The sequence below is a fragment of the Arvicanthis niloticus genome, chromosome 5 (genome assembly GCF_011762505.2).
Source record: "Arvicanthis niloticus isolate mArvNil1 chromosome 5, mArvNil1.pat.X, whole genome shotgun sequence".
NCBI classification, from domain to species: domain Eukaryota; kingdom Metazoa; phylum Chordata; class Mammalia; order Rodentia; family Muridae; genus Arvicanthis; species Arvicanthis niloticus.
This window is the reverse complement of record NC_047662.1, coordinates 92325802-92339115: the sequence shown is the minus strand read 5'-3', so window position 1 is coordinate 92339115 and position 13314 is coordinate 92325802. Positions and strand designations below refer to the sequence as shown.

Below are 13314 nucleotides of genomic sequence, written 5' to 3'. Positions count from 1 at the left end.
TTTTTCTTTTTGTTGTTATTTTAGGAATCAGTAAATAAAGCTCAAGATGAGCTGACGAAGCAGAAGGAAATAATAACAGCCCAGGACAACATAATTAAAGATAAATATGCAGAAGTGGCAAAACACAATTTGCAAAACAATGATTCTCAGCTTAAAATTAAGGAGTTAGACCACAACATAAGCAAACATAAGCGGGAAGCGGATGATGCTGCTGCAAAGGTATGCTTGGGCTGAGTTTTTCAACCTGGATAATCAAGTTCTTGTTTCTGAGCTCTTGACCAATTCTAGTGACTGCTCAATAGGACACTTGCTATAAATGGCAGAAGTATAGCCTAAGGTATACTTGAGTTTACAGCTGTGATAACTGCCTATCACTAACAGTCATTTTTTGTGTTTTTAAATTTAATTGTAGACATTTATTCCTCTCTATAAGATGTATTTTTGCAATATTTAATGATATCCAATGGGATTGCTATTCTAATACTTACTGATAAAACTTATTAGTAATAATAATATACATTATCTTACTACAAGTTAAATTTGAAGAATTCACAAATGGTTGTGTGTGCGTGTCTCATTTTAAAAGATACTGGTTTTTCAGGTATCCAATACGATTTGATGCAGTGCAAAAAAAAAGTATTATCCCAGTTTTTAATCGCACATGAAATGTCTTCCTTTGCTGTGTCACAGTTTAAGTGTTTTGAAGAGTATATGGTTGCCTTTGTAAAAAAATTATTATATCAGACACTATACTGAAGATACAGGGATAGGTAAAACATCTATCCAGCACCTTCAAAGATCTTACCAGTCATCTCAGAAGCTAGACTGTAGTTGAAAGTTTACTTTCTGTTTTAGAGCTACCACACAGTTGAAGTAAATAAACTTGACAAGGACACACTCTACTGATGACAATGAATCTCACACAGTTTTAGAGGAAATCAATTAAGGGTTATAATTCCAAATCTGAAGTGCTTGTATTATATGAAAAGGTTAGATTTTACCTTTCCAGAAGAGGTGGAAGTAGGGATAGTCAGCATTCAGGGCTTTTTTTTTTTCTTCGATTATAATTCTGAGAAAATTATTATGTAGTCACAATTAGGCTTTCATTACTAATATTGTGGCTGTTTCTAAGGAATTTTAGCTCCACACAAATTACTTTTTGAAGTAATAGATTGAATTAGGTAAAATCCGAATGAGCTTCATCTGACTTAATTTTAATAGAGATGTCTTGAATATACAAATGAAGCATCTTCAATCTGGAAATCTTAAATGCTTCAAAATTTAAAACATTTTGTGTGCCAACATGCCATATGGAGAAAATTCAACACCTGGTTTACTGTAATGGGTCAGAACAAAATTAAAGACATAGTAAAAGTGTCATGTAAAATCATCTTCAGATTTCCTGTGAATTTTCTGTTTTGACTTAGATCCTATCTCAGATATATGTAAATATTCTAAAATTGGAATAACAAAACAAGAGCATTTCTGGGCCAGAGTATTTTGGAACAAAGGACACTCAATTTGACTTCATAAAAAACTTTGTTTTTCACTCATCCTTGCTAATGCCTGGTGGGAGGACTCTATTCTGTGTAGTCTGCTTCTTCAGTCCACAGTCCCCAGAAAGGAATTCTTCCTCATTCCTGCAGGGGAGCCATCCACCCTTCCTTTTTCTGTGCCATTGTGATTTTTTTTTCTTCCGAAATATTTGTTTTAAAAATAGTAAACCTTTAGGAAACTGGCTTGAAAATGTTTGGTTTGAATATAATTTTTTTCTTTCATATACCTGGCCAGGTATCCAAAATGTTGAATGATTATGATTGGATTAATGCTGAGAAACACCTCTTTGGCCAACCTAATAGTGCCTATGATTTCAAAACAAACAACCCTAAAGAAGCTGGCCAGAGACTTCAGAAGTTACAAGAAGTAAAAGAGAAACTAGGGAGAAATGTCAACATGAAGGCTATGAATGTGCTGACAGAAGCTGAAGAGCGGGTGAGTCTGCTTCCTAGCACTGTCGGCCGTATTAGAACAATGTAGCGTCTGATGGTATAATGGCCTCTTTTGCCTAATGTAGTAGGATCTTTCTGTCCTCCATTTCTTCGTTGGTATTTTGCTCTTTTTGTAGATGAGTTCCCTTCATGCTGTCTTGTATTGGTGGCTTTTGTCATTTGCTAGAAGCTTGTTTGCCTTGCTGTGATGAGATCACCAAGGCAGATTTTATGAAAGAAAGCATTTCATTGGAGTTGCTTACAGTTTCAGAAGTTCATTATCATCATGATGGCAGCATGGGCTTCATGCTTACAGGGCCTGAAGCAGTAGCTGATAATTATATCCTGCTCTGTGTAGGCAGCAAGAGAGAAACTCTGGTTGTGGCTTGGGCTCTTGAAACCTCAAAGCCCACCCCTAGTGATCCACTTTGTTCAACAAGGCCACACCTAATCCTTTTAATATTTTCAAATAGTTCTATAGCATGGTGACTAAGTGTTCAAATATATGAGCATATAAGGCCATTCTTACGCAAACCACTTACTCTTAGACTTGCCTTGTGAATATGGTTTGCTGTTGGTCTGTACCCTCACTCCTTATACTCTAGGTAAGGTCTGAGTTCTGTGTCTAGTATGTACTAAAACCATTGTATAAATAATGACTAAAACTGCTAAGTGGGTATTGTGCACCATTTTACTACTCTATAAATCCAGCAGCATCTTCTCGCTTTTAATACTCTCAGTTACTTGATAGTATATCCATCTCTTCTGTAGTGACAAAATTTTATAGTCTAGTATGAGAATTTAGTATCACTTAATGATGAGCCTGATATGAAGTAGTATAAGGAAAACTCCCTACTCCTGAGAATCTCACAAAGAAAGCATTCTCAGGAACTGTATTTATGCTTTGTGTTTTTCTTTTAGTTCAGCAAAAATTCATTTTGTGTTTTATAATATGTATAGAATTGATACTAATTCAAAACATGGGACATATACATCACTGCAAAGAATTAAGTTTATTCCTGGCAGTGGTAAAACTGGCCAATTTGTGCTTGAGTTTTTATGTGACATTTTTCAGTTTGCCTCAAATGCTAGGAAGAAAAGGGACTATTAATATAGCCTAAATATTTTTAGGACTTAACAAATTCTTGGTTTTGGTAGTTGAATTTTTCTGTATGTTGGAATAGGAGAAAGAAATATATTTACTTTTCTCATACTTTTGTTTGTATTATAGTTCTGGTACATTGTATCTTTCTAGTAAATAGGATAAAACTTTTTTATGGCTGACTAAACTCGTGAATGAGGAAGAAATTTTGTATATTACAAATAAATTGTCCCATTTTCTTTTCAGTATAATGATTTGATGAAGAAGAAAAGAATTGTAGAAAATGACAAATCCAAAATCCTTGCAACTATAGAAGATCTTGACCAAAAGAAAAATCAGGCCCTAAATATCGCTTGGCAAAAGGTACTTAAATCCCAAAATGTAATCCATAGGAAAGGATAGGTCTACACTGTAAAGCAGCTCAGTGGGGCTGGAATTTGGGCACGTGTTCACAACCCAAGGTAAAGCCTTAGAGATATTTTTAAATGTGCTTTGTCTTTTGACTTTACTACAAGAGGTAGGTAAGTTCATGTCATCATCATCTATCATGACTGTTACTTTCAAAGGGAACAACATTTGTTCTCTTTTCTCTTAGAAACGTCACTTCACAACTACTTAACACTGAAAGCAGCATATTACGCTTTGACAGTAGAGGTAGAAATAAGAACCTTATAAGGACTCAGTTTTACCATCCATTGTTTTTCTTGCCGTTTCCAAAACATCTCTATACTCCCAACTTATATATCTCAATAAACTAGCATGCTAAAACACAAGTTTGGGAATAGTGAGTTTTAGTGTAATGATGATGATGATTTGCAAGTTCTGTAAATTGACACTGAAAAATAAATGGCAAGACTTTTAAAAAATTATCTTTTTGATTGCCATATAGTAACTGTACATATTTAAAGGGTATGTGTAATATGTAAAATACATAATGTGTAATAATGAGATACAGGCATTCAGCATGCTCACTTCAAACATCAAATACTTATGCTAAGAACCATCAGAAAGTCTGTTTTTTTTAACTATTTAATTTATCCATTAATTGCAGTTAGCAGTAGTTCATCCTGTGATATAAAACAGGAAAATTTAATCCTCTTATCTAAAGGCACACTTGAATCTATTGGCCATCTTCCCTCTAGTCCCCTTTCCTGGGGAATTCTTACCAGGCTCCTAATGGCTCTTTCCTTCTAATGCTTTACCCTTCATGTCGTTAACTTTTCTCATTGCTGTGACAAAAAGAAGGGTTATTTTGGTTCACATTTTGGGGGTATACTCCATCACAGCAGGGAAGTCCTGGGCAGGAGTAGCAGGCCACTGATCACATTGTTCCACAGTCAGGAAGCAGGGAGAGAGGTGTCATAGTTTGCTCAGTCTTTAGTTCAGTCTGGGAGGTACCACCCACATTCAGGATAGGCCTTGTTTCTTGCTTCTGTTAAACCTCCCTACAAGTGACCTTCGAAATATGACCAGGGAGTTGTCTTCTAAGTGACTGTAAATCTTGTCAGCTTGCCAGGCAAGACTACATCAAAAAATAAAGTGTTTGTATTTCTGTGCTAAGCATTTCATTTACCGTAATCTTTATCAGAATGTTACATCTTTTGTGGCTAGTTAATATTCTGCTCTGTTTGTCTAGCAGGTATATCACATTTTCATTATATACATATTTATCAATAGGCCTCTATGTTGGTTTCATATTTGACCCTTTGTACATTTTTGATGGCACTGCAATTTTTTTCATGTCGACCATTTTACCTTAAGTGAGATGGTAGGTCATTATTGTTTTCATTTATGTTAGTGATGTTGATACTTTTTCCTTTCCTTTTTTGCCTTTGTGTAACTGTTTTGGAGAAATTTCTGTTCAGGTCATTTACCCATTTTTAAATCAGGTTTTGTTCTTAAGTTTAAGTTACATGTAATTCAATATAGTAATGCTTTGTAAGTTTATAGATCTCCCCATTGTTCAGATTTTTTTCCTAATTCTTGATTGTTCTTAGTTTTAGTTTTTAATGTCATATTCTAAATCTCTCTCTTCAGAGTGTTTGTTAAGGTCTATTATAGCTGGTTTAAGTATGGCTACTGCTGCTCCCTTTCAGTTTTTGCTTGCATGTTCTGTTTTCATTTTCAGTCTTTGTTTATATAGTTTATAGGCAAACTTGAGTTTCCTGTAGGTATTGCATCACTGTATCTAGCTGTTGTCTTTATCCATCACCCAGTCTGTATTTTAAAGAATTCTAACCCTTTTACCTTCAAAGGTGTTAGTGATGAAGATGTGTTACCTCATTCTGTTAAACATTTCCATTTTCATAGCTTCTTCATTTCTTTTTTCCTCCCTTGGTCACCTTTGTGGTTTGGTAATTTTTCTGTGTTGATTGAATTTTCCTCTCTCATTTAAGTATTATTTGCATCTGTTCTACTGTGTTGTGACTTGTGTTTGTTTTCTGTATTGTATTCAGTGTTCCTTTACTTCTAGTGGAGAACCTAAAGCAGGACCATTTGGGTGCTGACAAATCCTGTAGTCTGTTTTACCTCAGAAAGTTTTTTTTCCTCATGGAAGGTTTGCTGATTAGCTTTGTCTTAATTAATATGGGTTTTTTTGGTTTTTGTTTTCATGAATTTGAATATCATTCCATATTAGCAAAATTAAAATAATTTCATGTATTATCTGAGTATCATGTATATTTGAGTACACAGTAAAAATATTAAAGTAGCAAAAAAAAAAAACCTATGGAATATACACAGATTTATGGACACTTAGTATCCAGCTACTGAATCATGAGTGGTCATTACAAAACTTTAAGGAACTTTTTAAACCTAGAACTGAATGAGATACAGCATACCCAAATGAAAGGGACATAATAAGACAGTGTAGTGATGGAAACTTTGACCTAACAGTGCAGCTCAGGGCCTTAGAAAAACGATCAGCCAAAGGCCAAATCAGTGTTTAGAATGCCAGTATTAGGGCAGAAATTACTGAATTAAAAGAAAATATAACAGGGAAGAAAAGAGAGTTAATACAACAGATAACAGTGTAATTCAGAAAATATTGGGTCCTATTTTAATATATATTCTACTAAGTTAGAAAGCTAAAAGAAAGGGACTTCTAGACTCATACTCAGGACCTCGGTCCTGTTATGAAGAAACACTGTGACCACAGCAATTTATACAAGGAGGTATTCTGTTGGGGACTTAGGGTTTCAGCGGGTTCATGATCATCATGGTAGGAAGCACAGGCATGTCATGCAGCAAAGATGTAGCTGAAAGCTATATCCTGATACACCGGTAGGAATCTGGGACTCAGCCTGGTATGGGCTTTTGAAACCTCAAAGCCAACCTCCAATGACATACTTCTCCTCCAACAAGGCCATACCCCCTTATCTCTTCTAAACAGTCCAACTGAGGACGACCTCTGATGTATGAGCCTGTGGGAGCTATCTTCATTCTAACCACCATATCTACCAAAATTAAACCAAGACGAGATGAATGGCCAAATATATAACAAGTAATAGAACTAAATAAAGTATTGCTTAACAATTGTTAGCTGCATTTTGCTCTTTTCTGATTCTCAAGATTCACCAGTGCAACTAATGTCTGTCGAATATACAGCCTCTAAGTCATCATTCCTCTCTCCGTATTCAACAGTAACCTACTGTTTTAGAAGCTATTATTATTAGCATCTATAGCTTTTTGGCTGAGATAATATAAGTTCTCTAGTTCATATTCAGTAATACTGCTAGTCTTAAGCTACATCTTTTTAAGCTACTTATAGAATATCTATAATTACTTATATAATATCTAGAATAATTGCATGACCAGATGGAATGAATGCTGAATCTTACCAAATCTTTAAAGAAACTAATACCAGTGCTTCTCAAATTATTCTATAAAATCAAAAGGGATGAAATGCTGCCAAACCATTTTATCAAATCCTATGAAAATTATACTCTCAAGAAAACAGAAAATTATAGCTAGATCTTTTCATATGCAGAAACATGTATTCCTATAAAGCATGTGAAGTTAATACTGGGTCGTAGAAAATGTCCCCCAGTGGTTTCCAGATTTTGCTCTTTTCTAATTTCCAAGGTTTTCATAGTGCCACTGACGTTTACTGAATATTCAGCATGGCAGCTGTTCTTCTTCATTTTCTCAATTTTGAACACTAACTTAGTGTGATAGAAGCTATTGGTATTGCCTAAGGTACAATGTGTTTCTTAGTTAGGCCCATATTCAGAAATACTGCTTGATTCTAGGAGATTTTTTCATATATTTACTCATCTATTTTGTGTGCCTGCCCCTGAATCTGAGGATTTCCCTAGAGAACATGGCTGTTAAATCCTGGAAGACACACATTGACAAGGGGCAATGCTGGTTTCTCTGTGGTATACTCATATTTATCTTCTGGACTCTAAAACTTATTGATCATATTCATAAGAAAGATGGCTAGATGCTGATCAAAAGTATATGTATGTGCATTGAATCATCCCGTTTGCACTTGCTGTGGCAATTCAGACTGGTCAAGTGGCTTCCCCCAGACCTTTTCTTCCCAACAACGCAGTGGGTCTGTTGAATTGTATGTAAAAGTTCTAACGATTGGAAAGTATTCTGATGCTGTAACGTGATTTTTTTAATCTAGGTGAACAAAGACTTTGGCTCTATTTTTTCTACCCTTTTGCCTGGTGCCAATGCTATGCTTGCACCACCAGAAGGGCAGACAGTTTTAGATGGCCTGGAGTTCAAGGTTGCCTTAGGAAATACGTGGAAAGAAAACCTAACTGAGCTTAGTGGTGGTCAGAGGTACGTAATCCCCTTACAGTTTATAATTTCTCATGGTTATTATATTTCATCATTTTATCTACTTTGTAATTCTGTTTCAGTTTTTATTTGGTTGACTGCCTTTGAAGAATTTCTGAAGTCCAATTATGGGACTACAGATTTGGTTAAAATATTTGTTTAAATTGGCAGACAGTAACCACCATAGCTAAGAGTTGAATGTAGTTAAATGTTTGTAAACAAACAGAAAACCCAGCCAGATAACTAAACAAAATCTAATAGCAACAACTTGTTAAATGTTTAAGATCGAGCAAGCCCTGTAGGTTCCTGAGTACCTGAAAGGAAAAATGGAGATGTCAGGCCTGTTTCCCCATGTTCTCCCTCCTCACCACTAGAATTTAGCAGCCTCACTACATGAAGGACACTTGGACTGTAGTTTGAGGATGGAGCCAAGAAGTTAACGTTAGGTCTGTGTGTTCCTAAAGTGAACACTGTTTTAGACAAACCCTAGAAAACTGAACAGTGGGGCCTGACATCAATTTTATCACAAAAAGAACACTACCCCCTTAAAGAACATAACAAAATAGACACTAAACATGGTGTACAATTAATAAGAATTACAATACACTAAGATGGGATGGCTGACATCTGAATTCTCGGGACTCCAAGGGCAAAGGAAAAAAGACTGCCACAAATTTGAGTCCATCTTCATATACAACTGTGAGCTCAGTCTGGGCTACACAGCAAAACTGATTTTACAATAAAAATAATATTCATAAGTTTGCAAGAGAAAACTTGAAGTGTCGTGACCTAGAGAATAATTCTTTAAAAGAAGCTGACCCGGTGAGATTAATAAGTGTGAAATTTAGAGTAACTTTTTCAAGAATTACACTGAAAAAATGCTAATAAATAGATAAAGCCCTTTAAACAATAATGAAGTGAAAATGTAGTGATAAAACATAAGTGAAATCTAAAGTTCACAAGATTAATGAATTAGACACCATAAAATGAAGAAGAGTTAGCTTGTTGTACCAGTCTTATCTACTCAAGCTTAACTGAAGAGGAGAAAAAAAAACTCTCAACAATCAACATCAGTTTAGTGTCCTGTGGAATCTGCCTGAGACATGAAATTAGTATTTCAGAACTACAGGAAAATAGGAGACAGAACTACTTAAAGAAATAATGACATCAGGTCTCCCACATATGATGAATTCTGTAGAGACAGCCAGTCATTTGAGCTAGTGGCAAGATAAGCTCATAGACACACACAACAAAACTTACAAGATTACTGGAAACCCATGTAATATATTAGAAAACTTTCAGAGGCAGCCAGCAAAAAACAAACAAAAAACCCCACATAGCATAGAGGTAAGAATGATTTGAGACTTTAGACTTCTTATCCCAAACTGCCAGCTGGAAGTTTCAGAGCACTTAGAAAGTACTGAATGGGTCAACCTAGAATTCTGTGTCTAATGTTGAAGCCACTAGGCTTTTTCCAACAGAAGCCAAAAGACATAACTAAGAAAATTATTAAAAAAAAATATTGATACCCGAGAGGTATTTTTAATGAAGTTGTCATCTTTTAAGTAGAAATATAATCTATAATTTATATATGCATATATAACACACACATATATATACATATATATATAAACACACATATATATAGTGTATATAGTATATATGTATGGGTACATGTATAAAAAAATTTCAAAGGGGGTAACTAAGTTGATATTGTTCCCTTAATAAATATATAGCCACTCTCCTACCTGATACCTAGGCTCTAAATAAGCAATTGAGACAGGGATAAATGTCACTTGTTATAAAGTAACATGACCTGGTGCTGTCTGGAAAGCTAGCTACTAGGTAGGAATACTGGCTGATTTTCTAGAAGACATAGATTTAATTGCAGCACCCACATGATGACTCACTACCATCTGTAACTTCACTGGTCAGGGTTATAACGCCCTCTTCTGGCGTTTGAGGGCAGCAGGCAGGTGTGTGGCGTACAAACATACATGTAGGTAAAACACCAGTACATATAAATAAAATGTTATTTTTTAAAAGTAACTTGATCTTTAGTATAAATACCAAATGTAATGAAAGTATTAAAGTTGTCTCAGGAAAATAATATGCTTGTGAAGAGAAGTTTACAACCTAGGATCTTTATGACTTTAAGATGAGTCTACTGTTTATTATGTTAAAAATACTGCAAATTTGCTTTAGTGTTTTGGTTCAATGTCTTGTATATGACTTTCCTTCCTCCAATATTTCCTCAGGTCTCTGGTGGCTCTCTCACTAATATTGTCCATGCTCCTCTTCAAACCTGCTCCAATTTATATCTTGGATGAGGTGGATGCGGCCTTGGATCTTTCTCATACCCAGAATATTGGACAGATGCTGCGCACTCACTTCACACATTCTCAAGTAAGGACCACTCCAAAGCTCTCTCAGTAGAAGTAAAATAGTTTTTTGGTTTGTTTTACAAAACTATGACTTTATTAGTAATCATTGTTAAGTTAGATATTTGAAATTAGGGCTTTAGCTCAATGCTATACAAATCATCAAAAAGAAGGATCAGTCTCCCTTGAAGGAAAGAACCAGACATTAACACTACTGGTTCTAGTATGATGAAGAGTACAATTTAAAATGGATTTAATGATGATATAATTGTTTTCTCTAGCTATTTGCCACAAGAATGCCGCTCAAATACAACTGCGTCAAGAATGTACTTAAGGCATCAAAAAGATGTGGCACAAAATAGAGAACTTGGCTAAACATAAAGAAAATCCCTTAAAACTAAAAAGAGAGGTTTTGGTTTGGGGTTTGGTTTGGTTTGGGCTTTTTTGGTATTGTTACAACAGCCATAGCTTCCAAATGTGGTTGAATAAAACTATTATACAGTTCTGGGACCTCTACTCATCCTGTTCACTGTAAAATATATGTTTATTATGGCAGTGTTTAGTGGCGCCTTTTCCTATTTATATGAGGTGTTGTTTGGACAGAGATAGAACTGTAGAAACTAGCAATCTTCTTTGGTATTATTAAATTTATCACAGAAAATTATTTCACTAAATGATTTAGAGGTACCAATAAAATAGGGAATGCCAACCACAAAATTCAGCTACTGGGAAATAATAGACTTAAGTAATAAAACACTGAAGGTAAAATTTAGAAACTTCTAAAATAAAAGAACATTGCTATTTATTTAGGTACATAGTGCCACAACTGTCTTCAGTTGTTACTTGAAAATGTTCGTTTTCTTGGTGTTATTTAAGGAGAGAACAGAGTGACTTCCAGATAAATCTTTTTGTTGTTGTTGTTTTAATACATTTTCTTTTTTTCTTACTCCCCTCCTATTTAACCCCCAACCTGGCTCTCTAAAATTCATGGCCTCTTTTGTTAGACACACACCACAAACATGTATATTCCTAAGTATATAAATATAACTTGTTTGGCCCATATAATGTTACTGGTATGTGAGGGCTCTTAGGAGCGGGGAGCATTGTTAGTCCAGATGTGAAAATTTATATTTACACAGACAAGCACGCACACATTCACACTTGCACATGCATGCACACACACATCACTTGGTATTGAACAGCCAGCTATTGAGGAAGCTCTTCCTTAGTTATCTGTAGTTCTTGGTCTGCAGTGGGCTCCCAGGACATTTCTCTCTTCTATGTAAGCATGTCTATTTGTATCTTGTTTAGGCAACCATGCCATTGAGATTTCATGGGTGTGTAGCTTCTTGGACATTTCAGGAAACACAGCCTCGGGAGAATTTCTGTTCCTTTAGCTCTTAGAACCTTTCTGCCTCTTCATTGGCTTGCCTGGCTCTGAGATGCAGGAGTTGCGTTACAAATGTCTCAGTACTGTGCACTGTAAAATCACTTGTTCTCTGCATTCTGATCACCTATGGTTGTTTAAGAGAAGCTTCTTTGATAAGGCATGAGAGGTATATTCATCCGTGAATAAAAGGGTAAATATTTAGAATAAGTTAGGAATTATGATAGTTTAGTAAAGTGGCAGATGTAGATCCATGACCTTGTTAGTCCTGTGAAGTTGGTCAAGCTTCCACTACCAGACATGATTTTTCTCTTGTCATGTCTTTCCTTCCTTTTCTTGATGACTGCCAAGATGTACATGCCTTAGGGTTATCATTGCCATGCTGGGTAGGATTATTGGTTGACTACCTTCCTTGAAAATTTGCATGGTACCTTCTGATACCATGAAAGCTAAGCCTCAGAAAAGAGACTTTCAGGACAGAATCAATCAGCAAGTATCCTACAGATCCTTTGTCCTTAGCAATAGGGTACCTTCCACTTCTGGGAGGTAACCAGGGGCAATAGTAATGGCCTATATGTTTTACAAGTTACTTGGAAAATCCTGACCATCAACTCAGAAAGCTTCTCATGTTTATATGCCTAATATTATTGTGTTAGTCCTTAGCTCATAGGAGAGGGTAGCATTGTCAGTCCAGATGGGGAAATTTAAACACACACACACACACACACACACACACACACACACACACACACGCATGTGCACACACATGTGCACACCACCACAGTTTACCATTTACCTTGCTGTTTTCTCTATGCCCCCACCACCATATCCCATCGCATGGTCTGTTTTTAGTTTTTTGCTTTTGTACTCCATTCAATTCTTAAATCCTCTTTAGAGAGTGAACTTCTTTAAGAATATTTTCTTTAATGGTTTTCTTTCTTTCTCTTTTCTTAAGTTTATTGTGGTATCCCTCAAAGAAGGTATGTTCAACAATGCAAACGTACTCTTCAAAACCAAGTTTGTGGATGGTGTTTCTACCGTAGCCAGATTTACACAGATTCAAAATGGGAGGATTCCAAAGGAAGCAAAGTCCAAGGGAAAAGGACCCAACTGAGTGTGTGCTAGAAGTTCAGAGTACAGACTTCTCGCCTTAACCTTCCTACACATGAACTTTCAAGAATTTGGCATCTAAGTTGTTTATATAATAATGTTAACATTATTTTCATATGTAATTCTTTTTAGCATTCGTAAAAGAGCAGATTCCTCTTTTCTTACCTACTGTGATTATGGTCCAATTATTGTAGTTGTGATTGCATGTATATCATCAATTTTTCTTACAAAAATCTTTTTTATGTATTAAAGAACCTGAGGTACATCTAGTTGGTAAATTCTATATGCAAATGCCAAAACTACAAGGAAACAGATGAAGTTATACGATAAATATAGCTGATAGTCAGCTTTTAACTAATTTCTAAGGACAATATTAAGTTTTCTTTTGTTTGTAAAATCATTTGAATACAGAATATTTGTAAGGAAAGTCACTGGACCAACAAAAGGAACACATAGCAATTATGCATACACTGAGCTACCTGAGGTCAGTCATGTGGGGATACCATGCCAGATCCTAGGATGGCAAATGGATCTGGAGATGGTTTTTCACTTTAA

General features: G+C 35.5%; 1 protein-coding gene across 1 annotated transcript in view; it reads left to right on the top strand.

Annotated features, from left to right (window-relative positions):
- The window catches only part of Smc2 (structural maintenance of chromosomes 2), a 44803-nt gene extending 31900 nt beyond the window's left edge, over positions 1-12903 (top strand). The window contains 6 exon segments of the mRNA XM_034502727.2: positions 25-219; positions 1792-1992; positions 3337-3453; positions 7724-7884; positions 10140-10287; positions 12605-12903. Coding sequence (XP_034358618.1) covers positions 25-219; positions 1792-1992; positions 3337-3453; positions 7724-7884; positions 10140-10287; positions 12605-12763 — 981 coding nt within the window. The 3' untranslated portion in view covers positions 12764-12903.
- Positions 12904-13314: the final 411 nt, after the last annotated feature.